A 27197-nucleotide genomic window follows, 5' to 3' on the forward strand; every position below is an offset into this window, starting at 1 on the left:
ATATATAACAATCTTAGTCGGTGAGAGCATTAAAATTCCGACTTATCTCTTTTTGGAGCACCCTAATATGCATACATGTATCCAAAGAAAGTAATCAAGAAAGGAATTAGCGGTGTAGGATTTTGTAAGTTGTGTAACTCACCTATGTATGTAGGTCTTATAAGCAAGCGTACAATTATTTATCTACCGAAATGATTAATGAGGTTTGTTGTGCCACAAAATTTATCCAGAATATAGAATTACTTTGCTTTCCCTTTTGTTGTTATTTTTGTTTCCTTTTCTTATAATAGGGCGAATCGCATGAAATTTTCTAATAAAATTAAATTATAAGCCTGAGTACAGGTGTTGTTAAATGTATGCAAATGCAAATTGTGATAAAGCTGTTCTTATGTAATCGGCGCGTGCTTCTATAGCTGAGTTAAGAAATGTATGTAATGAAATGAACTAAGATTAATCTTTGGATTACCCAATTTTTTACTGGGAAGCAAATAAGTATACACACATATAAATAAAAAAATGAAAAACAGATATTTGGCGCTCACATTTTAGCTTAGTGTGTGAAGAGCTTCACCTTCAATTTGTAGTGTACATCTTGACGTTATAACAAAAATGGAGGGACCTAAAATTTAACGCCGCCTCTGAATAGTAAATGAGGGAGGTTTTCCCTTGCTTTTCGATAGTTAATAGCGTGAACAGACAGCAACGCTAATCCGGATTAACGGCCCAGGTGATCAAATCAAAATTGTACCATAACAGACGGCTGTACTGCGAATTAAGCGAACCGTGAGGTCGTGGGTTCGAAGTACACTGTCAGCACCTTTTTTTTTGTTAGTTTCTTGAATTACTTATTTCTTATTACTTTTTTATATAATTATAGTTATTGGTTTTATGTAAAATTTAATTAAATTGTATATCTTTACTTCTTTATATATATGAGTTTGTTTGTTTGTTACAGTTCAACTACTTAACCGGTCACCATCAAAATTTGCACAGTGGTGTTATTTAGTCCAAAGTAAAATATAGGATAGCTTTTATCTCGATAAGACAAGGGGTTGGCATCTTACATACAAATGGAAATTTTCATGAAGACTTTTTTTTTTTATATACATACTAGCTGTACCCTGCGCGCGTTGCTACGACACCAACTAAAATAAATATGAGGGAAAGACATTACACAAATAATCAATTCATTTTGAGTCCTTTTATTGATTTTGTTCATTTTGTAAAAATTGTGACATTGCAGCGTTTCGTTTCAATGCGATATTTATTGAAGTGCTGTGGGATACACAATATTTCTTGTTTTTCCATCTGATGCGTAAACGAATAAATCGGAGGGTTTTCCGACGCGTGAGCAGGCCACATAGAGCTGCCCATGTGAGAAGCATGGATTTCCAAATTTAATCCACACACTTGCAACGATTGTGCTTGTGCTTTGTTGATGGTTATTGCGAAAGCGAGTCGCACCGGGAGCTGCAAACGTTTGAATTCGAATGGCATATCTGTCGGGATCATTAAGATGCGTGGCAACAGTACGTCTTCACCTTTGAATTTTCCAGTCAAAATTGTTGCTTCGATAACATTGTTCATCATTTTCTTGACGGAGAGTCTGGTTCCGTTGCAAAGTCGTGGTGGATTTATGTTTCGAAGAAGAATGATGGGTACGCCAATTTTTAATATTAGAACGTGCGGTGGCATGTCTGGCAAATCAAGCGAATTCAAGAATTCGATGTATCCCGTTGTAGTTCTACACGCATGTTGGTTTTCAGTGTCAATTTCGGTATATGACGCCATAAAACTGATGATTTGAGACATGCATTAAGTTCATCAGCGGGTGTTGAACGTGGTATAACCGGAAGTGTTTGTCGAAAATCACCAGACAATAAAAATAGTGCACCACCGAAGATCCGTGTGTTTCCCCTCAAATATCGGAATGTTCGATCAAGCGCTTCCAATGCTTTCTTGTGAGACATTGTACATTCGTCCCATATAATAATTTGACACGCTTGGAGTATTTTGCCCATTCAAAAGTTTTTACTGATGTTGCATGTTGGTGCCTCAGTGTTTTGCAAATTCAACGAAAGTTTCAATGCTGAATGCGCTGTTCGACCACCATCCAAAAGAGTTGCCGCAATTCCAGATGATGCAATGGCCAGTGCAATATTATTTTGTGATCGTATGGCTGCCAAAATGAGTGAAAGAAGAAAAGTCTTGCCTGTACCACCAGGCGCATCTATGAAAAATAGTCCACCGGTTTGTTCTGTGAGTGCACGCATAATTCTGCCATATGCAATGCGTTGTTCTGGAACCAACTGCGGAAGATTTGTTTAAACAAAATCCAGTTCGTCAGAATCAAGGTGTGTTTCTGGTTGCAAATCACGATCGAAAATGTCGTTGCGCTGGTCGGTTCGGAGCAGGCATTCCCAGTAGCACCAGTGCTTTGTTAGCGATTGCCAAACATATGTCTTCAATCAAAACCAATGCCTGATTATACACATTTGGTGTGAATTGAATGTCCAGATTTTGATTCGCAGCGCGCAAACGATGTAGAATATCTTCACTCATGTAGTCCTTGTATTTTTCCCAAAGTTCTTTTGGATTAGATGGGAAGCAGGTTGTCAATATTACGGCAAATAACGTGCGCATTTACTGTGGTCGCACAGTATTCGATGCATCTGCGAGCGCAGTGTCCCAATGTGCATCATTCTCAAGAAGATTTAGCTCCTGGCAAGCTTGGCGATAAGTGGCGCACAGCTGACCGTTGACTGCTCTTAAATCTTGGAAGGATGTCGGTCCACGTACATTGCTTAACAGCAATCGCAGATAGAAGCACTCTGTATTTTTCGGGTGAACAGTTTACAGATGACCCAATGCGTCACAGGAATACAAATTGGGATGTCTTTCAACTGCTTTACCTTGTTTGCGACGTTGAAACTTTTTAGCGGATGCATTCCATGTGTAGAATTTCTGTACCTCAGAATAAAGTAGAGTCTTTGCAAAAATATTATCCTGGCACAGTGAGTAAAATGCAGTTAAAGTTCTTGCCGGGGGAACCAATGCTCTTGCACGTACATTATCTGCTGTGAAGTACACGCGCCAAGTGTACTACTGTTGGATTTCGTTCATGGATTGAAAATGATAAGATGCCCCTACTGCTTCATTGCTGTAGCGCCCAAGTTGGTATTGGTTGATTTCATCGAGCTGTGAGGCCACATTCCCTACTCCGAAGACTGCCATGTCGCTTCCTTTGTTGACATATTTGCAAATGTATTTGATCGACTTCACTGAATTGCAATACTCAACATGAATGTGTGCTTTGAAGGTCTCAAAGAGCAACGGTGAATGTGGCACAACCCAACGATTACCGACTTCAACATCAACGTTTCGTACTTTCAGAACGATGGATTTGCCGCCATCCTCAACAGATCGTCGACGATACAGTGGGTATCCGTCATTGCCAGTGATGGTATAACAAACCAAGTTTCTTGGGTATTGTTTCGTGCATGTCCCAGCAGACATGCATGGAGAATTGTTATTGAATGCGCCACATGGACCATGGATCATATTTTTGGTAACGACGTCGAATAAGTCTAGATCAGTGTCCTTATCTGGTATTTCTGCTGAGATGATTTGGTCAATTTGATCTGGCGTAATTTTGTTGATTAACCAAACCAAAATATGTGCATGTGGCAATCCTCTTTTCTGCCATTCAATGGAATACATCCAGCATCGTGTCTCTCCAAAAATGTAATGCTTGTTAATAAAATCCATCAAAGCTTTCAATTTAGATTTTAGAAATATCTCGACTCCAGCGCTACCTATCGAGTATATTTTCACACAATATATTTATGTTTAGTGGTTTAATAAATGTTTCGAATTTTGATCAAATCGGTATGTAAATACGGATTTTAGAAATATCTCGACTGCTGCGCCACCTATCGAGTCTTTTTTCACATAATATATTTACGTTTAGGTGTTTAATAAGCGTTTCGAATTTTAATCAAATCGGTCTGTAAATACGGATTTTAGAAATATCTCGACGGCAGCGCCACCTATCGACATTAGTTTTGTTCTATAACACTCCCAGTGATTATATGCACCTACCATAAAAATTTCATTAAAATCGGTTGGGTACTTTTGACGCCTATAAAGGACATGCAGACAAACATTCATTTTTATATATATAGAAGATAGGATGTACATATCAACCCTTACTGCAAGACTGTCATAAAAAAAATTTCTTGAGTTATGTGTGAGTTGTGTAAAAATTTCATAGCTGCATCGATTTACAATAGCTTACTAGAAGAAAATGTGTCCGTAAACATTATTTAAAGCCGTTTTTATCGAGTTTTTGATTTTTATTTTTTTTTTATTGTTGTACTCTTGCAGCAAAGGTACGACATGTAAATATGTACATTCAAAACCAAACAAATGTAATTACGAGTGCAAAAGGGAAAACTGCAGTCACATTCCGGTAAAAATAAAAGCAAAGCGCGTTTGTAAACAAAACTACATTGTGTTCAAAACAATAATAATAGTAATCCTCAAAGGACCGCATCCGCCGGCGCTGTCCTTACAGTGCTACTCCTTTTGATGTTTCCGTTGACGCTGCGCGCTGTCGTCACTGCCGCTTGCTTTGCGAGCATTTCCTATGCGCTGCCTTCCAGCGATATGCGCTTCTGCTGCTGCTCTTGAAAAGCAATAAAAATAACAAAGCATTGTAGTTGAAAAGTTTTGACTTAATCCTAACCTTACATAAAATGTGTTAACGTTTAGCAAAGGTATTTCTGTCTTTTCATTTTTGTTTTTGTAAAATTATGCGAAATAAATATTTTAAGATGACAAAATAATAAAAAATGACAAACACTATGCTAAGCAATGGAATTAAAATAATATTATTGTAGTAAATGTATGAAGGAAGCATTGCAACACAAAGCGTTGAAAAAACAAGCTTATGTATTGTAAAGAAAACTTTTGTTGTAGTTTTGCAGAGCATAACAACTTGTTCATTTCAGCTATTTTCTCTTTCCCCTTTCATTTTAGCTATTTATTTGCGCTCCGCACAATTAATCTGCCGTTCGTTTTGCTTACTGGTATTTATTTTTGTTTTTCTTTCTCCCTTCGGCTTTCCTAAAAGCCAAAGCTTTTAACTTAAGGTTCTTAGCGGCGTGAAAGCTCAAGCGAATGGTCAAAGGCAAATCGCCAAAATGCATTCAGGTTGGCACTTAAGTATTTTTTTGCTTTTATTTTTCCGTTCGACTTTATTTTCTGCAAAGTTTTCTTTTACGCAGATGTTTTTTTTTGCTCTTGTTTTCTTTTCATTTCATTCTGTTAAAGTGGCATGTAATTGAATGAAAATATTTACCTAAAGTTTTACGACAAGCGCTGTTGAATTTAAACCATAAAAAAAACAATTGGAATAATTAAGCAATCATTTTTAATTTAAGGAAAAACTTCTTTTCATTTAGGCGCAATCGAGTACATCTTATCTAGCCAAGGCAAGGGAATTCAAATACATATACATATATTTATTTAATATGCTCACTAATTATAAAATTGTTGAAATTTTCAGATTTATTTACAATGTAGGTACTCACAAAACATATAAATTCTTTAAATAGTACAAACATTGTCCCTTCCAAATCCATATAAAAACTTACAATTGGGTAAAAAAATAACCTANAAATTGTTGAAATTTTCAGATTTATTTACAATGTAGGTACTCACAAAACACATCAATTCTTTAAATAGTACAAACATTGTCCCTTCCAAATCCATATAAAAACTTACAATTGGGTAAAAAATAACCTTTGTAACTAAAAGTTGTTTAAAAATAAGTCGAGAATTTGAGGCTGTTACAAACATTTTAAAAGCAGTTACATTAATTACTTGACCAGCCTTACGACCAATGTTGCCACACATGGGCTTTTCCTACGCAAACTGGTAGGTTTTTATCCATTTGGTAGGTTGATAGGCTAGATTGAATTTTGGTAGGTTCTGCGACAATAATAGTTATTAGCAAAAAAATTTCAAATATGTACACTGCCGGAACAAAGTATTGGCACAGCAAATTTTTCACAATTTATGCAACAATTTTCATTCTAATATTTTTACGCTAACGTTGTATAAAAATATGGTTCATTCTACAATAAAAAACATAAAAGTATAATTTCTAAACTTTGTGAAAAGCTCGCGAAAATTCAGCAAATTTTCAGGAAAAATTTCACCTTTTTAATCAGGTTTTTTAGAATTTTTTTGAGTATGCAGATTTGGAGCCTAATCAATTTTATTATAATAAAGCGCAAGTTTTAAGTAGCTAGGAATTACCGTTGATTTTTGGAAATTTTTTTCACGCAGTATCTTCCATACAAAATTTTTTTTTCGAAAATACTTTATATGGAAAAAATACAAAACACCTTCAACAAAAACTTTTTTTTAGACGAGCATTGCACCGGTGCATTCGTATAACGGTGTCCGCAAACATTTACTTATACCTGATTCCCAAGTACAAACGTATAAGTACCCTTATTATAGCCAGTGAACATCCATATATCGACAACTGCGTGGAAGATCGACTTATCTCGGCAGTCATATTTTTTTCACCTGCCTGCCGCTGTGGTGTAGTAGAACTTCCACTCCGCAGCGCCTGGGTTCAAGCCCTGGTAAAAGCAGCATCGCAAAAAATTTATAAATAAGGTTTTTTCTTAAAAGCGGTCGCCCCTCGGCAGGCAATGGCAAATCTTCGAGTGTATTTCTGCCATGAAAAACAGCTTCTCATTAAAAAGAAAAAAATTTGCACATAAAATATTTATGACAAAAAGTCTTATTTTGTTGTACTTCTGACGAATGTAGATTTTTGAAAATTATGAGACAAAGATTTAAATAAGATAGTTTTAAAAATGTCTCCTTATTACTTCATCATAAAGAGTACAGAAACAAAATGATACGGATGAAATTTAACTAAGATAAATTCTTAAAAGCATTTAAAAGATTTTCTAGTATCTAGATACCGCAAACTGGAATAATTTGTTTACTTGACATCTACTTTTCTCTTGGAATATTTAAGTTTTCCAAGATTTTTTTTTAATCAACTTTCTGTACCCTACTCTTTTCCTTCTTCGATTATATTCTTTAATAACAGAGCTAGACTCCCACTACCTTTTGTATTTCCCGCTAGTCTTTTTCGGCGTATATATTTCCTTGCATTTTGCTCAAGACCTTCACATTCATCCACTTACTCTTTCACTCGAACAGTGGTTCGTGTATACGTTGCATTACATCGACTTTGGTTAAGCAATTGGAGCGTGTATTCTTTGCAATATATCCACTTTGTCGCATTTGTTGGTTGCCAATTAAACGGCCATAAAGAACAAGGCGCTTCGTATTCGGAATAATAACAGAGGAAAAATTGCCGAAGCCAAATTTGCCTTAGTATCGGGTTTCGATACGAGTATTTGTTTTTCGATACCTACTCAGTACTTGGTTCAAAAGTATCGATTTCAAAATTACTTGGTATTGATCGAAAAGTATCGAGTATGTACCTGTATTTACTCGTATCGTTTCATCCCTAATCGAGATAGATATAGACAAATGTATATATGAATGATCAGAATGAAAAAATAAATCGACTAAGCGGTGACTGTCTGTCCGTCCGTCTGTCTGTGCACACGATCCGTCCGTCTGTACACACGATAAATCGAGCAAAAATTGCGATATCTTAACGAAACTTAGTATGTAGTACTTATTTTCAAAATTGAAAATGGGCAAAATCGGACAACAACGACCTGTACTTCCCATATAACGGCAGTTTACAGAAAAACATAAACTGCGATAAATCAGTAATTAATGAACCTCGGTAACCGCTCTTCCAGTTTCTAGCAAATTTGGCACAGTTTTTGGTGCAACATAGCAAGTGGTTGAAAAGATATAAAATTGGACAATGACCAGGCCCACATTCCATATCACGGTAATTTTGAGAAATACAAAGTCTGTGATACATCAGTAACTACAGAAACTAATTTACTCAAAAATTATGTTTACAACAACTCTTTAGCAAGACTATCGATTACAATAAATTTCTGGAAAATGGGCATAACACCGCCGACGACATACGTGTATCTCGGTAACCGTTCAATTAATTTGGACCGATCTCGGTATAATTACTGTTCTTTACACAAAAATTGAAGATGCTGAAAATGTTTGAAATCGGACTAAAATTACGCCCATTTTTCATATATTGGTTGATTTCAGAAATTTTGGGACGATTTACTCAAAGTTGATACACGCAACAATTTCTTAAAACGAAATAAAATTAGTATGAAGTTTTCGAAAATAGGCATGGTGCCGCCCATTTAAGTTTGTCTTATTAACTGAACAACTATCGAAGATGTTGCAAATAGCGATAAAACCATGTAATAGTAGTTTTAAGAAAGATGAAAAAATTTAGTATTTAGTACGCGCGCTGGGTATTTAATCTTCGGCTTCGCCCGAAATTGGATTTCTATACTTATTTTTTGCTTTTTTTTCATTTTCGTCAGCGCATCTGTTTCTAACTATTTATTTTGCAGTTAGACATAGCTCAGCGCATTGCGCGTCCTTGTCTTCACCCTTTTCTACATTGCTAGCGTTTAAATTGCAAAAGTGATTTACAATGCGCCAGTCAGCAAAGTTATTTAACAAAACTCAGCCCGCAGCAGCCAAATAAGTTTTGCGCAGCATTTTGACCAACTTTAGCGACTACTGTTTCCGCGCTAGCCAAGGAAAACAGGCGCTATGTAGAGTTGCTTCGAAAGACCTAACTTGTGGTATATACTATAGATTAGGGTGGTCCAAAAATGCAAGTGAAAAAGTAAAGTCGGAATTTTAATGCCGCCAACCCCTAGGACTGCTTTATACCGAAAAAATACTCCTAATTTTAATTTTGAAATCAAAAAATATTTCGAGGTCGCACAAAGCGCTCAAAGTTTTCCATATATTTTATATGGAAAAAACAACTTTTCATAGAAATGGTATAAAATTCTTAAAGAATCAATATTTTTTTATCGAAAATCAATTTTTATTTGACTATTTTTTCTTGGTAACTCTATTTTTTTGGGTCGCCAAAACCCCCAGAAAATGCAGTAGGGAGACCAATTTAAAGTCTTTAGTATTAAAAATTGTTAAATAAATAACTGCATATTAATATTGGGAGTCTCCTGAAGATATCCAGAGTTTTCCGATCGAAAAATATTCATTTTAATTAATTTTATACCATTTCTTCGAAAAGTCGTTTTTTCTTTATATAAAATACATGGAAAACTTTGAATGTTTTGAGCACTCCCTTAATATTTTTTATTTCAAAATAAAAATAGGGGTATACTTTTACGGTATAGAACAATCCTAGGAGATGGCGGCATTAAAATTCCGACTTTATGGTTTTTGGACCACTCTAATGTACATATACATACATACAAGTATGTATGTACATTAGACTGCATCACTCCCGATAATAATAAATAATTGGGTAAAATATTAAGATTTAAGCGAGCTGGACCGACTTGAAAATACCTCCAAAAATGGAGTTTTTATGAATAAAAATAGTTTCTTAAAGATGTTTTTTGAAAAAGACCCCTCGAATGAAAAAACGGTTTAAGCTTAAAACATTTACATAAAAATATTAAAAAAAAGTAAACAAAAATTTTGAACGGAATCGTAATGATGAGATTTTTGATGCTGTTTTTTTTTAACTTTTTTCAATGATTGGTATAAGAAAAACTTGAATAACTGAACCTAAACTCTTCCGATTTAGACTTGTGAGGTATCATTGGAAAGGTATTTTCTCACTCATTTTATTTCTTTGCTAATAAGCTCGTTCAAAAAATGAAAGAGAAAGGAGGAATGAACGAACATCATTCAAAGCTGAATAAAGATGTTTTGGTATTTGAAAAAAAAAACTAAAAAAAAAGTTGGGACACAAATGACTTTTATTTGCACATAAGTAAAAATAGTGGGAAAATACCTTTCGACCGAGATCCCATAAGTCTAAATCAGAATAGTTTTGGCCCAGTTATTTAAGTTTTTCGTAAATCAATCAACCAATTTGAAAAATTAAAAAAAAACGCCATCGAAAATCTAATTAATACGATTCCGTTGAAAAGCTTTTTAAATATTTTTATGCAGCCTAATCTGTTTTGTCATCTGAGGGGACTTTTTCAAAAAGTTCTATTTTTATTCATAAAAAACTACATTTTTGGAGGAATTTTCAAATCGGTCCAGCTCGCTTAGATCTTAATATTTTTCCAAAATATTTTGGTGGACGTCTTAAAATATAATACATTTTGTAATCCCGGCGGAAAAACCGCAACTTTTTTGGTGATGCAGTCTAATGTACACATTTATATATATGTTTATAGTGTATGTAGTAGCGTCGTAAAGTTTCCTGCAGGTGTACGTGTTTTTTTTTTTGTCGTGAATGCGTGTACGTTTGGAGGTCTAACTTTTTTGGTGGTTTAGTGCATCACTGACTGTCTGCTCTTACCTGTCGGCGTTGAAGGCAATAGAAAAATTTCTTTCCGCATTTTTGTTTATTTCCTTGTAGCTTCGCTTGGCTATTCATTCCTTTCTACATTTCAGCTTCAATGTAATTCATTTTCTTTTGTCGGCAATGCAATAATCTTATTACGGTGGATTTTTCTTGCTTCCGGTTATTAAGTAATTTAACATTTTTAACCGCAGCTGCAAACCGATCCCTTTGCTATGCACAATTTTGCTTTGAGTTTAATTTTTCCTACAAACAGCACTTAACTTCACTAAAGAAAGTTCAAAGCAAATAATTAACTCGCTGGCGAAACGCTAAACTTCTGATTCTGCGGCGCGGCCGTTCTTCTCAGAGATATTGACAAATTTTCAGTATTTCCGCTTTTTAACTTTACCTTTCTGCGGCGCCGACTACTCGACACTAAGTGCGTCTTCTCATCCTAATTTATGCGAAAAATATACAGCATCCCATTGACTCTACAATTAAAGCTTAAGTGAATGCTCACAAGAGCAAGAAATATCAAAGATTTACCGCTGTAAATGGTAAAGCATCAAAACTTAGTTGGCTCAACCGCTCACTTCTGAAACGTGGGACAGCATTTTTACTTAGTATTCACCGTCAGGATTTTANAGGCAATAGAAAAATTTCTTTCCGCATTTTTGTTTATTTCCTTGTAGCTTCGCTTGGCTATTCATTCCTTTCTACATTTCAGCTTCAATGTAATTCATTTTCTTTTGTCGGCAATGCAATAATCTTATTACGGTGGATTTTTCTTGCTTCCGGTTATTAAGTTATTTAACATTTTTAACCGCAGCTGCAAACCGATCCCTTTGCTATGCACAATTTTGCTTTGAGTTTAATTTTTCCTGCAAACAGCACTTAACTTCACTAAAGAAAGTTCAAAGCAAATAATTAACTCGCTGGCGAAACGCTAAACTTCCGATTCTGCGGCACGGCCGTTCTTCTCAGAGATATTGACAAATTTTCAGTATTTCCGCTTTTTAACTTTACCTTTCTGCGGCGCCGACTACTCGACACTAAGTGCGTCTTCTCATCCTAATTTATGCGAAAAATATACAGCATCCCATTGACTCTACAATTAAAGCTTAAGTGAATGCTCACAAGAACAAGAAATATCAAAGATTTACCGTTGTAAATGGTAAAGCATCAAAACTTAGTTGGCTCAACCGCTCACTTCTGAAACGTGGGACAGCATTTTTACTTAGTATTCACCGTCAGGATTTTTGCCTCTTTTTGATGAGTGGAGTGTGTGTAGTTTTCAATTATTTACCAAATTTTTTCAATTTTCCCTCTTTCCCGTCATGCTACTCTAAGTAATTCATTAAAACTTACCTAATTATGCACAAAAATTGAAACTTTACCTTCACTTTTTTGATTTCTCTTTTCTCTCCCTCTTTTTTAATATTTTGCAGGTTTGGCGGCATCCTTGGCGCCGTTCATATCATAAACGCAGGAAGGCTCAATGGGAAACTGATTCTAATTACTGCTCTATTGTAAGTAAACGAAAATGAGCTTAAGTTTTTATGTAGCAAAGTAGCATTTGGTAATTATATATGTATTATTTCTTAAGTAATTTGAAGAGGGCTAAAATTAGTTTGCGCGAACTTTGTAGAAGAGAGACCCTTTCCAAGGAATATTTTCGTTCGTGGATATTTTATTTTCCTTTGCGCAGCGGTAAATGCCGTTTATAAATATATTTAAAGTTTTCTAGCATTCTACTTAAATAATAATTGTCGCATCAAAGAGTGTAGAAAATATGCATAAGTGCAAAGAGAACAAAGAGGTGTTCGCAGGTTGCTTCTGGCCCGTTAGGAGTGCTTTCAATAAATGCAACATTCTTGAGGGCTGTCTTCAGCTCGCAAAAAAAATTAAAAAATTCATATAAAATGACGCATAAGAAAATAAATTTTCTTTTATAAAAATCTCTTGAATCAGTATGCAGCTCCCAAGAAAAAAATGCTTGTATATTTATTTCTTGAAGAAAATTTACAGCAACAACAAAATAATGAAAAATATTTCTTGTGTTTTTTCTTGAAAACTGCAGACAACCCTTTAAATGCAAAATTGCATCCGACGCAAAGGAATATACTGAATGAATTCCGATGAATAGCAAACTTCCCTAAATCGAGAACTATCTAAAACACACGCAATAGGTTAGGTTGGGTTAGGTTAGATTATCTGGGCTGTCACCCTCCAGCACAGGAGAAGGACACACTTGAGCATATTCATACGTAACCGGAATGACCCAGATTTATATCTGGCCAAGGACTGTCACTCCAGCAATGCTTCCCAAAAACTGTTTGGGGAATTTGTATGCTGTTACAACAACAACAACAACAACAACAACAACAACAGCAACAAGTAAAACCAATTAGTAGCCCTAATGAAATGTACAAAATCGTAGATACTAACTGAATGCAGTCCAGCCAAACATTCAAAAAATACATAGTGGACAAACGAGCGCCTACGAGCCCTATCTAAAACACACGCCCAAGGTCTTGAGGGCTTTATAGTCGGCATTGTGGGTAACGCCCCTGTGATAATCATACACACTACCCTGTGAACCTTTATTCAGATTGTCTTTTATTGTAGATTTTCTAACGGAAAGCCACCAGACCGTGATGCCGTAAAACAAAATTAAACGCAGCAACGCTGTGTGCAACCAGTACACAATATGAGGCCTCAAGCTCCATTTTTCCCTATTGCTGGTTTACAGGCGTACAAGGCAGTTATCACTTTCTTGTAGCTCATCCACATTGCGCCTTAAAGTAAGCTTTCTCTCCATAATATCGCCCAGATATCTAACTTCCTCCGAAAAATTCAGCGCAGTACCATTCGAGGAAGGAAGTTCTTGGCATCAAGTTTCATTTCCATTGAAAAAAGAAACATGGCAATTTTTGCTGGATTGACACTAAGGCCCACTTCTTTGGACCAGATTTTCACAACGCGTAAAGCACCAAGNACACTAAGGCCCACTTCTTTGGACCAGATTTTCACAACGCGTAAAGCACCTTGAACCAGGTCACATGCTAGTATGATGTGATCTCGGTTTATAAGTGGTAGATTAACTACTTCAAAAATATTCGTAACAAAAACTTCTAGCGTAGTACCTACCTAGATATTTAAAGTTGCTCAAAAGTTGGAAGCTGACAGACAACTTCCAAATCTATACCGATCAACAGCTCTTCAGCCCTCACCAACTCTTTATTGTAGCTGTGTTGTCCTAAGTAGTAGCACAGTGCGCAAAACTTTAGTGTAATGTCCTGATTAACATCTATATATGTACATATGTACTAACATACCCTCCCACAGTAGGCGGTATTTTTGCCAGGAAAGCTAACGCGGCTTTTAATATTCATAGCATCATGAAATCGGACTTAACTCATTTGGGCATTGGGTGGAATCATGGGTAATGGGCAATTATTCTCGCCAGGGAAAGGATGAAAGTGAAAAATGCGTTCAAACATCGGTTCAGGAAGCACCTAAAAATTAATATAAGTATATATAGCCAAAGTTCCGAATAATAAGGGAAGTGTATTCAATCTGTCTTCTCTGATCCTCAGTGTGTGAAATTCATCTTCTTCTTCTTTATTGGCGTTGTAACCGCTTAAGCGATGTGAAGCCAAGTCCTTCTTCATTGTCCATGCTTCCACGCCATACACCAGCACAGGCATGATTATGTATATATATATATATATATATATATATATATATATATATATATATTACAGAGTGTGATTTTTCATTCATCATTAAGTACAAATTTTGGCTGGCGGGTAGATGGGAAGTTATTTCTTAAAATTTTTACATAAGCACATAGGATAAAATTGTATTAAATATAATACGGTTTATATTGAGGAAACCGATTCAACTGTTTAAGTGGCAAAAAATTAAAAATTAATTTTCGTTTAACTTTTCTTTAACAAGGTACGTGAAATACCACCATATGACGAGGGTAGACGTCTGCTGGACTTAATGGATATGGCTGTTTTTGACTTTCTTACTGGAAACATGGACCGACATCATTATGAAACTTTCAAGTAAGTGACAATTTTTTTACAAAAACTTACAATCCTTCTGTAACCATATGGATATAGCTCAAAAATATGTTACGTGATATTTGCTTATAATCAAATATATAGCCACCATTTAAAATTTAAGCTAAGGAAATAAGGCCTCTTGGAGGTAATTACACTGTAGGGAAAATCTCAAGTTTTTAAGTGACCCAAAAAAACTTCGAGGCACGTAAACTTAATTTTGCGTCTTATGTTATGTATGGATCTGTATACCCTTCTTCCAGATCAGGTCATTTTCCCCAAGATATTTTAATTTTTATAACAAAAAATTCAAAACGGCGGATAAGTAAACCACTTTTAAATGGTCAAATGAAAATGTGTAATATTTCTTTGTGCGAAATCGGAGCAGGAAATATCGTACATGTCCGTACTCGGACATAATCCAACATGGCGTATGAGTAGCATTTTCCATAATAAAGTTTAAATTTTAATTTAAAAAATGGTATACAAATCCGTAATCTAGCACTCAAAATTAAGTTTAAGTGTGTCGGCGTTTTTATTTTTGTCATTTTAGCGTGCCTACAGTGTTATCTATGTAGGCTGCGCATATTATAAATCCGATACATCTCGCCGCCCATATGCCGGAAACATGAATGCGTAAAAGTAAAAATTTTGGGAAATCAAGTTTGAAGGTTTTTTTTACGAGACTTAACCCTTCATTTATGCAACTGAGATTGTAAAATATGTGATTTCCGTGTGCGTATGGTATTCTGGGATTTAGTATAGCATAGCAGATGCAAAGGTTAATCAAGTCAACGCAATAACTCAAAACTGGTAAATTTGCGCATTCATGTTTCTGGCATAACGGTGACGAAATGAGAGAAATATTAATCAAGCCCAATAAAATGTATGTGCTAGACTAAATACTGAACTATTAATTTTAAGTAGACGAGTCTAGGGCCGCACCTGTAGCTGAGTGGATATTCGCACTACCATTCCTTAGGAACAAGGTTCGATGCCTGGTCATACCAAAACCCCAACAAAGTTTTGAAAATGTTTTTCAAATATTTATTTATTTATATAGGCGATTCTGTGAGTGTAAATTCCAAAGTGCCTAAATTGTTTTGTCAAAATAGTATTTAAGTTGCACGTCCTTAGGAAAATTTATAATTTCATTAAGTTTTTGGACCTACGGTACAAACTTACTATTAACTTGAAAGATTTTTTGCTATATTAGCTTTGTAGTTTCATCAGAAATATTACATTTTAATAAATACGTGAATGGGTCATTTGAGAATAGTTTTTCAATTAGTTAGATATTTTTTCAAAGCTAAAATATTGCGCTTCGAATTTTATGACTTTTGCGATATTTCTTCTTTCCACTTCTTCTTCTTCCACTGCTTCTTTCTTGAAAGCAACAATTAGAAAAATAACAGATTTTTAGTGTAGTAGGCTTTTTAAATTTATTTAAATTATTCCTTTACTTTAAAGTATAATATTTCTTTTCTTCATTTATTTTATTTTATTTTGAGAATGCATATTCTGGTTAATATGTACATTCAGAATGTAAATTAAGAACTCTTAAAGTATCTATAATACAGATCTATTTATTTTTGAATTGCATCTTTCAAGTGTTTGTAAAAAGAAGAAATAACGCAAAAGTCATAGATATCAAAGGATAAGATCTCAGGTTTACTTTCAAGTTGCTTATGCACTTTTTTAAAACAAGGAATAATTCTTGAAAGAAATACATAACGAATATAGTAAATTATCATGTTTTTTGCATCTTTAGCCTTTTAGTAGTTTTTATATCAGAAACTAATTTTTGTAAAAATATTAGATAGATAGACAGTATACTTCACAACTTTCGAAAGAAGCATGACATACATCTGGTATTCCTTCGTAGCATTTCCAAAATAACATATGTATGTCACCAAAATTTTATAATATTCTTCAAAATACTACTTGTTCTTCAGAAACATATGATTTGACACTGAAATACTAAGTTATTGTCTGTCACTATGTTAGTATTTTAAATATGTACCATAATAGATTTACCAGAATGCAAATACCAGATGTCTGTTCCGAGTATTAGATCTTGGGTAAAAGGTGCCGCAGCACATTTATAATTGACTCAAAAATCGTAGTCAATCTACTACGATTGTGCTAATGCGCTAACCCTACTTTGTACAGTACGAATTAATTTAGATAATGTTAATAATACGTTGCATACCGCTAGGCTGCTTAAGGCTAAGCGTGTACCTACACTGAAAGTACACTTGTGCTCTTTTACGTAATTCCAATGACGATAGGGAAATATCGAATGAGAATAAATGCAAACATTAGACTTGAGTACCTACTAAAATAACTTATCAATGAGCTCGCTGTTGATAATTTCAACTTTTATTGCCTAGCATGTTATCATAATAATCAAATCAATTAATTCACAATTCGCGAACCAACGTGACAAGTTAAGTCTTTGCTGGCTTTTCTCGTTTTAACACGTGAATGGCATTCCAGTTAATAAAATTTATAAACTTCACGCTTTGATGCGCTTTCCCTTCGCTCGCCAGCGTTCGACTTAACCCAGCAGTTACAGAAATATTCGTCATCGGTGTTTTGTACAAGTACTTAGAAATTAAATTTGAATAACTGCACAATTTTACGCATTTTCTCTTTCTTTTGGTCTTTAAATTTATGTGCCATTAACAAGAAAACAGAAATTTCTTAATATTAGGTAAAAAACTTATCTCCCTAATCCCTCACCAAAATAAGTAAGGGCACAAAAACTAGTTGTGGTTGTATTTTCCCTTGAAACCAACCAGTTAACATGCAATCGATTTCTTCTCAGTGTGAACGGTTCGTTTGGCGTAACTCAAATGTCACAATAATTTTAATTAACTTTTAATGAGCTACACTGGTATCCCACAAAATTCTTACTTTATTCCGCCACCATCATTAAGCTCAAGCATTTGGTAGAAGTTAAAGACACTGAAGGAAAGTTTTCTGTGATTTTTCCTGAAAACTCGGCAGTGGTGTGTTTATGTGCGTGTGTGTGTGTGCTTTGCGCAATGAAACCGGGGTTTAAAAGTTCGTTTGGACTTTCTCTCAGCAACAAAATCTCGCAAAGTGTCACTGGATGGGGTGCCATCGCGTTGTGGTTTGGCTCTTGGGAACTGCCACTCGTCTTTTCACTGTTCAATTAAAATTTGTAAAAATTGCATTTCCTGATTTTTCTTTTCCACAATTTGACGCATTTTAATTGCAGTTTACTGAGCAGCTGTGTCAGTGAATTTTGTGACGTGATTTTTTGTGGATTTCTATTTATTTTTGCCAAGAGCGAGAAAATTGCATGAAGGCAGATACTCTTCCTACGAGTGTATACATACATAGTTGTCTATGAGTTTTTCGAAGCTAAGTTTAGCTTGAAAATTACCGTGTGTATGTGTGTGTGTGTGAATAGTTCAAAAGTTTTCGCTTAGTTACAGTGACAGTAAATAAATGTTTGTGGCTGCTTAAGAATGGAAATTTACGCGCCGTATTAGGAAGCTATGTTCAACAATGTGCTGCAGCAATATGCCAGTTGGTTTTACTAATTCCACGACAGGCATAAGAAAGTTAGAAGGCGAAAGTGCTGTCACATAATAGCGAAGTTGAAAAACAAAAGATTAGAGGAATATCTAAATGAAAGAAGCAAACTTTTCGGAAAATCACTTCAAATCTATTAAATAAAAAATAAGATGCTCTACTTTCCTTAATTCCCGCTGTGCAAATCAATTAAGGATTCACTGACCGCGTAGCTCTTATAAACTTTGTTCGAAATTTTGAAATTCAATTTATCAAATGTATTATCTTGTTTATCCTTTAAAAACTCATCCTTTGCAACTCATAAGTGTCAGCTAATCCATGGCTTTCATCTTGGTTCACTTATTAAATATGTATGTATGTAAATTAGGGTGGTCCAAAAATACATGCGGGAGAAAAAAGTCTAAAATGTTAAGCTCTCATCCCCTAGGACTTTTGTAAATGGAAAAAAAGAATATATGTATTTTTTGTAAAAAAAATGAGAGAACTACCTCAAGGCCCATGAAGTTTTCCACGTATTTTATATTGAGGCCTAACCGCCAAAAAGACGTATGCGATATTTTTTTCAAAATTTTATTTTTGATGCAAAAATGCATCTAGAGGCTTTAGGGAGCTCTCTGCATCAAAAAGAACACCTTGAAAGAAAATGTCGCTCACTTTTTTGCGGTTAAGGCTCGGTATGGAGAAAAAACTTTTTCGTAGGAATGGTTTAGAATTGATGTACTGTGGAACGATTTTGTTTTCAACCCAAATTTGACAAGGGATGAGGGAAAATCGTTCCACAGTACATCATACTCCTACCCTGTCGGAAACATAAACAACTAAAAAGAGGTTTAGAATTCTTGAAAGTCAATATTTTTCGATCAAAAAACTTTGTTTCTCTTAAGGAGGCTTCCAATAACAGTACCCAATTGTTTAATTAACCATTTTCTAATATAAACTATATTTTTTAAATCCCCCTCCACCAAAACCCCAAAAATGCAATAGGGGCCAAAAAAAATCGCTAATATTAAAAAATGGTGTTATTTTTGCAAGACTCTTGAAAAGAAACAGAGTTTTCAGATTGAAAAAAAAATGAATTTTCAGGAAATCGACACCATTTCAACAAAAACGTATTTGTTCCCCATATAAAATACATGAAAATCTTCATGGGCNTTGAAAAGAAACAGAGTTTTCAGATTGAAAAAAAAATGAATTTTCAGGAAGTCGACACCATTTCAACAAAAACGTATTTGTTCCCCATATAAAATACATGAAAATCTTCATGGGCAGTTCTAAATATATTTTTTTTTAACGAAAAGATATGGACATTCTGTTTTCCATTTAGAAAAATCATATAGGGCGAGAGCTTAACATTTAAATCTTTTTTTGATCCAGCCTAATGTACATAGATATTTATGTGTGTATCTCCAGGAACATATATAGAAATATGTACATATACACTTGTATTGAATTTGCATCGACTTGGAAATCTTCACATCCAACGGCATTTGCTCTTATTATGTATTTATGTATGTAAGTAACCAGATTATTATGTAAACATAACTGCTGATAGCTTTACTGATACGCCTTACGATGTGCATACATATGTTTAATGAGATTGGATTACCTACTTCCACTTACTACATTTTGTTTGCTTGCGTAGCTATACCAAAATGCATTTTGCACATTTGCAATGCAAACAAACTGCGAAAGGCATGCTTTGCAGGCGGCACACTGGGCAAGTTTCGATGTGAAATGAGTAAAACTGAATTGACTGAATTTGAATGACGAAAATCTTTAGTGAGAAAATTTTGTGTTCTAGTAACTATTTAGAAATCCTTTCGCAGAACAATTTGAAAGAATCGATAGCGAATAGATCCACTGCGCAACACGCAAAAAATACCCGAGTTGGACATGCCAGTTATAAAAGAGGAAAGGCTCTAAAATACTGGACCAACTTCGTCTCCAACACAGAAGCGCCATTTCACAAATATGGTCAGGCCAATCTGATGCATTGCAGAGCACAGATGGTTATGACTGGTTAGAATATCTTGAAACATGATTACAAAATCTTACAGCTTTGCTGTACTTATCGTGACCTGGTACCCAACAAAGTGTTACCGTGTTTCGCGATGCCAAGAATTGAACAGTTTTTGACAAGCGTGAAATTGATCATTCTATTTGTTATGGCCTTGTTGGCCGCTTAGCTGTCTGAATGTGCACTTAAAAGCGCTTTTCAGACCCTTTTAGAAGTTAAATCTGATGTAGGCCAAGAATGAAAACTTGTGGCATTTCTAGCGCAAGCATTTTAACCAAACTCATCATAGTTTTACCCAAAGAATGCAAAGAAAAATAATTTGAGTGGGAAAAAATGTTTAGTGTAAATTTTGCATGGATTGACCCATCTACATGCCTAGATGGCTGGGATATCTTAAGAGACAGCTCTGCAAAATCTGCTTGGCAGAATTAACAATGCCAATTTCAAATGAAAAAGTTAAATGGCACTAAGTTTAATTTTGGATTGTTATTTAAATGCCATCTAACTTTCGTTGGTTTTAAGATCACTGGTATTTAAAAATTACAAAAAACTGGCATCACCGTTTAACCTTTGAAATTCTTCTTCCATTTGTTTGTTTGTTTACGAACCTCTAAGTGATATTATAGCACATTAGGGGCGGGTAGGTTGTAACCAACGAAGACATACGGTAGGGGTATGACAAGAAAAGGCGCTTACAGACAAATGAATGTAAATTGCAAAGTTTATGAGATATAGTTCTGTCTAAATATACAAATGTAAGCTTTCTTAATACCTTTACATTGATGTATTATTTTTGGAAAACAATTGATTTAGCTGTTTTTACAGGGTGCCGCAAAAAAAGGTTACTTTCCTGAAATGCTGTGAGGGTTCAAAGTCGCTTGGAACAAATTGAACTTCTTCGGCCCATACAATGTGATACGGTCTAATGTTTATCCGTAGATCCATGTTTAAATAGCTATAAGCTGCGCAAATTAGGCAGTCGAACAAATGCGTACCATGCGGGCCAATGCATACCTACATATGTACATATAAGTACATACCCATTCAAGTACATATGCATGTACTTATGTAAGTGAAATTTATTCATAAACCATATTCTACACAAAAGTGGGAGTTCTCGATACTGTGCGCAGCAGCGTATTGCTTTAGTAATGAGGTATGCGGCTTACAAACTACACTAATTTGCATCGACCGCCATTATTTAAGCACACCTTACCAACCAAAATTTGCAATGTAACTATTGTACAGCAAAAGGGATAGTTATTTAGTTAAATAGTTGGCTTATGCTAGCTCATTGTGCTTGTTCGCCGAATGCTGCGATTTGGCAAGCTAATATGCGACATTGGCGGAAAGCAGCTTTCCTTTATCAAGCTGTTTCAGCCTATTTGAGTGGAAAATCCAATATTGTTTTCAAATGCTGTTAAACGGACTTTTCTGAGCCTCTTCAAATCGACAATAACAACAAAAAAAGCTATAAGCACTTTGTTGGCGGTGCTTTTGTGTTGGGAATAGCTTAATTTCACTTATAACTAACTCTCGAGTACCTTTTTGTATACTTATCGAATTGCTTGTTATACTGGAAAATTACGTTGAACGCTCATAGCTTTATAAATCTTCAATAGTTCAACAATCAAAGTGGGTAAGTGTGTTATTATGCAGAAGAGTTGCAAATACACCATGCATTGTGCTAATCCTTCGTAAGTATGTGAATAGGCTGTATAAGCCGGTAATTATGCAAAGTCGAGTTCAAAAGCGCACAATGTGTTCGCTTGCATTTGCATTTTGGTAATCGACAAGGCATAAAGGAGTGCAATTATGGAAAATGCTCTCAACGGAGTTCTACATTTTACGGTACAAAACAGTTGTAGTAATTTGCTCAAATAAAGGCTTAAAATTGGCGGAAGTTATTTACTCGAACAAACTTTGAATTGCCAAAAAAAAAAAATAAAGAAATAAAAGTTAGGGGCCGTCCATGAGCAGAATTTAGCTCAAATATGCTAAATTTTAGCAGACTTCAAGTATTAGTAGTGCGTAGGCCTATCCTTGTGCAGTGGCGGATTTGCAGTCTTAGGCCCTATAGTACCAGCCGCCCCTTCCTCAGGTCCCATTACTAAGGTACTACATACATATGTATGAGTTTAGTTTTTGCCGACTTTAATCGAAATATATTTTACTCAGTAAAATACCCATTTTCACAATCGAAAATGCATTTTACTCCCAGGGCGATGTGCTAAGAAAAGTGCAGAATTCCATTTTGCATTACCTAGTATCGAGAAATGAATGTGTTTTAATATGAACATTTTTTGAACTTTTTGAATACATTAGAATGCTGGTTACACAGTTAGCAGTAATATAATCGAAAACGCATAAGAAACATTGCATTACTACTTTTCCGACTGAGATTGTAAATATGGGTGCAATGTAATGCAATTTACAAGTTAATAAAAGTTGGATTAAAGTGATTTATATGCAAGATAAAATAAAATAAAATAAAAGCGTGTAAACTATTAGGTAGAGTGTTATGTATATATATATTTGAAAGTATGTGACAAATGCACTTTTCGATAAGGAAATCAAGTGGAACGACTTAAGAAATTTTGACAACAAATAACTTATAAACAATTATATTGTTTATATTTTTTAGTTATACGTGTTTTAGACCAAGTTTCATTTGTAAATTCCACCTGGTTTTCTGAAAACAAAAGGCGCGGCTGAATACTAAAGCCCACCCTTCGAATCAACTCATTAATTAGCAAACGCGACCTGCTGTTGGCTCTATTTGGAGTGCATTGCAACTAGATATCGCATGTAAAGTACGGCAGAGGTTTAAATAGGCCTCGAACCTTACCAAGGTGGTTGGTGAGTGTGTCCATCCCGCACTGCCAATTGGTATCGATATTGCTTGCGTTTTCGGGACTCTGATCAACGCATCAATTTGAACCGCTGCGTTTTTGAGAGCCGTGGATTTATACTAAGTCTACATATATTTAAGTAGATTATCCTCATTTTCGAGCTAAACTCCCTAATCTATAATTTGAGGAAGAGATTAGCCATACCAAATTCGTCTCTCGTTAATCTGTAATTATAAAATAACCTCAGATTAAACCGATAGCTTTTCGGTGTCCAACCTAGTTTTATCGATTATTTTTGTGAAGAAGAGGAGAAATGCCAAATGTAAAAGTAACCAAAAATGGACGCTAGCAAGGAAAAGAGGTTCGTAAAGATATTTATAATAAAATATTGAGTTAAGGTTTATTTAAATTGCTTAATATAGCAGAAAAAAGTGGATACGGTAACACACATCGGCGTAGCACAGAATGAAATTTAGGGGGGGAGGGGGGGCTGGGGGTGTTNTTAAGCTGGCATTTCAGGGTACTATTTTATATATATATAAGGAAAATTTGAAAGTTAGGGGGGGCTCGAGAACCCCCTGCCCCTACCTGGCTACGCCCATGGTAACACATAACTTTTCCTTGAGATGTGAGAATAACAAGCACAACAAATTTGACGGCTAATAATATGAGATTTGTCTGTGTAAACGGGGTTATTAAAAAACGAGCTTTGATTGAGATTATTTTTATACGTAAACATACTTTTAGGCAGTCGGCGGCAGGTACCCACGTAAAACACCGGCATACGCTGCTTTGTAAAGTGTCGAATTGCCCAGCTTTTATCGAGCGACCTTTATGCACAAATCGTTTTGGATCAATTTCGATTTGAAAGAAGCTTGCTCATGATACGGAAAATAGCTTCGGAATAATTAGGAGAAGGCTGAGTATTTTCACCGTCTTACTTTTTTGTTCTGAACAACATACCAAAAGTTCCCATCAAACCAAGTATTGCTAGATGTGTTACGCGCAGAGATGTTAACAAATACTTGTAAAATAATATGGGTCTTCACATCGAAGCTTGGTACTCGATAACTCGGTGTTTCGATATTAGGTAACTCGGTGTTCGGTAATTTTTTCTAATGTATTTTGTCTGTGTAAAATAGTGTTACACAAACAAAATATATAAGAAAAAATTGTGTGAAGACACATAATATTTAAATAAAAAATTACGTACAATATTTTTGAAATAAAAATACAATATTCGTTTAAAAAGGCCATAACTAAGAAAAAATTCCGAAATTCACTTTTTTATTGAATATTTTGTGATTGTTGTATGCAAAAAAAAAAATTAAATTAGTTAATGGTTTTTGCACTAGTCACTTTGGCGTTTTTGGTACGCCATAAAATTTAAATCTTATCTCGTAGATATACAAAATAATTATGTTACACTGCTGGGGAATGTAAATCAGAGTTTTCGGTTCAAATGAAAAAAAAAAAACAATTACGCAACACCTAAATTAAAAAAATTATTCAAATTCAATTCAATTCAATTCAAATTAAAATAACCGATTTTTAGAAACACGGAAAATTTTTGAACAACCTTACTAGGCACATGAAAGTTGGTAGCTATGATTTTGAGGCTGTGGAGCACTTCGTTCACTTAGGAACCAGAATTACCACCAACAATAATGTCTTCCTTGAACAAACAATCGCTCTTGCCAACATGACCGTCCTGATGGTGCGATTCTTGGAGTATTTGACAAAAAATTAATGGGAATATTTACGGAACTTTAAGAAATTGAAGATGGACTTATTTGAAAGTTAAAATTTTCTTTAAAAATTTTGGTTCCGCTTATTTTCATAGAAAGATCAAACAAGGCTCTCTTTCAAAATATCATATTCAGGTTTTCTTTATGTATATCAAAAAATAGTTAAAAATTAATCATAACCATTTTTTCTAATTTATTCCAGAATATTCGGCAATGACACATTTACGCTGCATCTTGATCATGGCCGCGGCTTTGGCAAAGCTTTCCATGATGAATTAACAATTTTGGCGCCACTGCTGCAGTGTTGCATGATACGCACATCGACACTTACGAGGATATTGGAGTAAGTAAATGAAATGAAATATAAAGGACATATGTGCATAGGTATATCGGAATAACTAAAATAAAACGAATTAAAATAAAATAAAGTAGAACTAAATAAGATAAAAGAACAATAAAAATCCAGAAAACTAAATAAATAAATTTAAAAAAATATAAAGTAAAATAAATCTATATAAAAAGATTTAACTAATTTGCAAGGGAAAAAAACGAAAAGTTTAGCTAAAAGCTTTTAATTAGGCACACTAAAAATAACAAAAAAAAATGTACATGACAGGATCCATTTAAAATCACGCAGGCAGTCCGATTGTATATCGAGAATTAACTTCAGATTAAATGTGTGGTTCTACTTAAAAATTAAATGAACACGTATTTTTTTAAATTTTCATTTTTTCAGTTTTTATGAATTTTTTAAGATTTTGTCAAAAAGAAAAAAATAAATATAATTTTGTGGCATTTTTTTTAAACCTTATAAAAAAGTGTCAAAAATTTAAAACACTCGTTCAAGGAATAACTAGACATCTTAAAAATTGTTGTATTTAAGTGGTGCTATTTATGTAAAAAAAATGAGAATAATTTGTTTTCTCCTATGAAATTTTTATGGCAAGTGGAAAATACCCTGTAAATTTGAAGAAAAACAAAGGTGGCCTTTTTGAGAAAAAAATTTGTTTTGTTTTTTTCATAAAATCGTTTTATTTTATCGTATATCAATTTTTTCAGTTTTGATGATCAATTTTAAAAAAGTACAAAAAATGGGGTAAAATAACCGTTGCAGCAGCCAAATAACTTAAAAATTAAAGAAACTACGAGGTTAAAAAAATGCCACAAAATTATGTTTTTTTTTCGACAAAATCGTAAAAAATTCGTAAAAATTGCAAAAGTTATGCTATGAAAATTTAAAAGATACGTGATCGTTTATTTTTCAAGAAGAAAAACACGTTTCAATCTGAAGTTAATTCTCGATATACCATCGGACTGCCTGCGTGATTTGAAATGGGTCCAGTCACATACATATGTATATTAGTAATATAAAGACTAGCTACGGAATGTAAGTTTTTTTTTATACTAAAATTCGACACATTAACCATGTTCTGGAACCTAGACACAATAGGCAAATTTTTAAAATAAAGTTTTTTATTTTATTTTTGCTATTTTTTGGCCTGATAACAAATCATATTCAACAATGTTATTGGGATTTATTTTGCAACAAATTTCCGTCATCCCTTGTCAAGTTTGGTTTGCAGACATACCGGTTTCGGCGTTGTGCCATCTTCAGTGTAATTTTTCGTTCTGTTATTGAGCTTAAGACCGCAGAATACTTGCTTTTGATCGTTGTTGGGTTGGCATATGAGAATGTGAAAAAAGCAACAACAGTTTACATGGTGAACTTAGCTCAGTGGGTAGACACTGGCTTTGTAGCAATAATTTTTCACTAAAAACGACCTCAAGCTCAATAAAATTGTTGAATATTTTTTTATTTTCGGTGATAGATGTAATTGGTTTTCTATTTTACTATATTTTAAATCAAAATGTTAAACCGAATTTCGCGCAGGCGGAGCTGCAGGAAAAATTTAGTATTAGCATAAATTGTTTATTCAAAATTTGTCTCATTTCTCTTCATAACAGATTTCACAATGGTCCCAAGCCGCTGTCGCAGCTATTGCGCGATTCTATGTCCGTCGATCCGGTGCGGCCTGTGCTCTGGGAACCGCATTTAGCGGCTCTCGATCGGCGGATTACCATCATTTTGAATGGCGTGCGAGATTGCATTAAGAAAAATCCACCAGAGGAGGGCTTAGATTCAGAGGATTTCCTGTCATAGCAACTAAAGCAACAACAAAAACGGATAAAGATAAGCAATGGCAAATTTCAATTCATGGTGCGGCCGAAGAACCGCCAAACGAGAATGACAGTTTAGCATTATAAACTAGGATACTTAATGTTGTAGTAAAAAAAGAAAAGAACAGAAGACATCTGAAAGTAAAGTGGGAAAATCATATAAATATATGTCTAAATGTAAAATTTTTGTTAGTGGTTGACTAGTTGAATTTATAAAAAAAAGAAAACAAAGAGTAAATAATTAGGAAATGTGCATTGACTTGA

At 34.5% G+C, this 27197-nt stretch overlaps 1 protein-coding gene across 1 annotated transcript in view; it reads left to right on the forward strand.

Moving 5' to 3' along the window:
- Nucleotides 1-27042, forward strand: part of LOC108365724 (extracellular serine/threonine protein CG31145) — an 86112-nt gene extending 59070 nt beyond the window's left edge. Inside the window, exons 9-12 of the mRNA XM_017619855.1 lie at nucleotides 11947-12027; nucleotides 14462-14574; nucleotides 24958-25098; nucleotides 26721-27042. Of these exons, the coding sequence (XP_017475344.1) occupies nucleotides 11947-12027; nucleotides 14462-14574; nucleotides 24958-25098; nucleotides 26721-26916 (531 nt within the window). The 3' untranslated portion in view covers nucleotides 26917-27042. The remainder of the gene's footprint in view (nucleotides 1-11946; nucleotides 12028-14461; nucleotides 14575-24957; nucleotides 25099-26720) is intronic.
- Nucleotides 27043-27197: the final 155 nt, after the last annotated feature.

This window comes from Rhagoletis zephyria, unplaced genomic scaffold, assembly GCF_001687245.7.
Source record: "Rhagoletis zephyria isolate East Lansing unplaced genomic scaffold, Rhagoletis_zephyria_1.1 Rzeph_scaffold_01977, whole genome shotgun sequence".
NCBI classification, from domain to species: domain Eukaryota; kingdom Metazoa; phylum Arthropoda; class Insecta; order Diptera; family Tephritidae; genus Rhagoletis; species Rhagoletis zephyria.